A 2,439-nucleotide genomic window follows, 5' to 3' on the forward strand; every position below is an offset into this window, starting at 1 on the left:
TGTTCTAACAATCCTCCTTTAACTGTTTCAGAAACTTCTACCTTTGAATTTAGCTTATTGCCTTCTCTGATAAATGCCTTACTACACAAATTTATTCCTGTCATAGCCATTTACTTAAAAATTAATGAGAACCTATTTTACTTTTCATGGCAGTTCTCTAGCAGTTTCCCAAAGTACACTTCTTCTGTGGCTCAAAGAAATCTGAAAAACTTCTCTCAGGTAATATGGTAATCTTCCACAGCCTCTGAAGTAGCTTTTACATGTGCAGGAACTTGTTTTGATGTGTGTCTTTGCTAAAAAAGTTGATATGGCTTTTGTTAGAAACTTTGAACTAACAACAGCGTCAGTTAATCTTAATAACTTGGTGGTTAAGTTATATCTGCGTTTGCAGAAATTGCTGTGACATTTATGCTGCAAGATGTTAACTTGCTTATGATTAATCAAGATAACTAATGCTTGGGTGGCACATATATTATGGCTGCTAACACATGCTTAAAATTACACGACAATATATGTGTTGTATACTGATGAGATGTTAATTTCTTTTCAAGTTTAGTTAGATACATGAAATAAATTATCAGATCCGTTGTTTGAAAGCAAGATCATAACCTTGACTTCTACTGTCATGCATAAGCATCAATTAAGCACAATTTTGGCCTATCTTGATTGGAATTATAAAATCTAAGTTTTGGACAAGGAAGAAAGATGGAAACTATTATCATTATTATTTTTTTAATGGGTAGATGTATGCAAGAGCCATAAAACAAATATTTAAGGACATAGAATTCTGGTTTAAATTGAAATGTGATAAAGATGAGTAGAGTTGGAAATGTCAAATATGGATAGGTTTTTCTGACTTTCATAGTAAAATCTGGAGCATGCATACATAGGTACACACGACATGAAATCATTTTCTTATCAATTAATTTAGTACGTTATGTAGTTAAATGGAAGAGAACATCACCTTTGAGAAATCAGATACCATGAACAAAGGAGAACAGCAGAGAACATTATTATAGTGACACTAATTATGAATCTCTGGTACAAAAGGGAGCTCAGAGACCCTAGTTAAACACGCATTCAAATCTCTATATGAGTATTGATGAGAAATAAGAAGCACTTAGCAACTGGCGTGACACAAAGCCAAGATACTTGATTAGCTAGGGAGTAAACATCCATGAACAGAAACTCATCAGGAGCAATTTAGAATCAAAGATTTCTCATACTAGTGTTCATAAATATGATGTTATTTTTGGTCTGAAGTACTTTTGGATGTGCATTATATTCATTTTCCCTCGCCTTCTCTTGAGTTGATAATAAATCTATTTCTTGTCTCTTGAGCAGCCGTATCTTGAATTGGTGAATAGTTATTGTACTGGAAAAATATCAGAACTTGAAGCATTTGTGCAGGCAAACAATGAGAAGTTTGAATCTGTGAGTTTTTTTATCACTTGCATTATCTTCGTACATATCTTAGGTCAACAGATATAGGAGTGCTGCAATGAAGTTTTTGATTTCACTTGAACTTCCACCAAGTCCCACGTGAAATCCTTTGTCATCTGAACGGACTAAATATTATCCCCTGTTTCAGGACAAGAATCTTGGATTGGTGAAGCAAGTAGTATCATCTATGTATAAACGCAATATTCAGAGGTTGACTCAGACTTACCTGACTCTCTCCCTTGAAGATATAGCCAATACTGTCCAACTTAATAGTGCCAAGGAGGCTGAGATGCATGTACTTCAAATGGTAGGTGCAGTGTACCAGTGTTTATAGTGGAAATGAACTGAGCTGTGGTCGTCTATGATATAATTGTTTCTATCCTATTGCAGATCCAAGATGGTGAAATATATGCAACAATCAACCAGAAGGATGGAATGGTTAGATTCCTAGAGGATCCTGAACAATATAAAACCTGTGAGATGATTGAACTAATTGACTCTTCAATCCAAAGGTATGTCTTTCAGGATTTTGAATTGTTCAATTCTCTTGGGCGAGAGAATTTCTACGAGAACCTATGTGAACTGGTTGGCTGGGTGTTGGAGGATTTTTCTGAATATCTTTAGATAGTTTCAAGACAAACTTGTGAAATTTGAAGAATCTAGAGATGGCAGTGGGGCGGGGTGGTGGCTTGCCCCATTTGTTACTTTTTTTTTTTGGTCAAAATTTCGAGTTATGCCATTATTAGAGAATAAAATACATATTCAAAATTTTAAAATCCAATGCAAATAATGCTCAAACTAACTTCACATTTTTTTTTTTTTTTTCCATGGGGCAGGTTCGGAGTGGGGCATCCCGGCCCCGCCAACCCGTTGGGGTGGGTTTTTTTGGCTCCACTTGGGGCGGGGCGGGGGCATTTTGCCATCTCTAGAATGATCACATGAAAACTTGCACATGATATTTGTTTTGCCAATATTTTGGGGGGAGTGTGCACATTC

General features: G+C 35.8%; 1 protein-coding gene across 1 annotated transcript; it reads left to right on the forward strand.

Annotated features, from left to right (window-relative positions):
• Positions 1–6: 6 nt before the first annotated feature.
• On the forward strand, positions 7–2,251 carry LOC111377222 (COP9 signalosome complex subunit 3-like; the record flags this gene model as incomplete). Its single annotated transcript, XM_023000285.1, has 4 exons — positions 7–219; positions 1,345–1,434; positions 1,592–1,750; positions 1,834–2,251. Coding segments are annotated over 4 exons (696 nt in total), but the record flags the coding sequence as incomplete, so codon positions are not given.
• Between the last annotated feature and the right edge of the window lie 188 nt (positions 2,252–2,439).

Source organism: Olea europaea, unplaced genomic scaffold, assembly GCF_002742605.1.
Source record: "Olea europaea var. sylvestris unplaced genomic scaffold, O_europaea_v1 scaffold16267, whole genome shotgun sequence".
Taxonomy (NCBI): Eukaryota; Viridiplantae; Streptophyta; class Magnoliopsida; order Lamiales; family Oleaceae; genus Olea; species Olea europaea.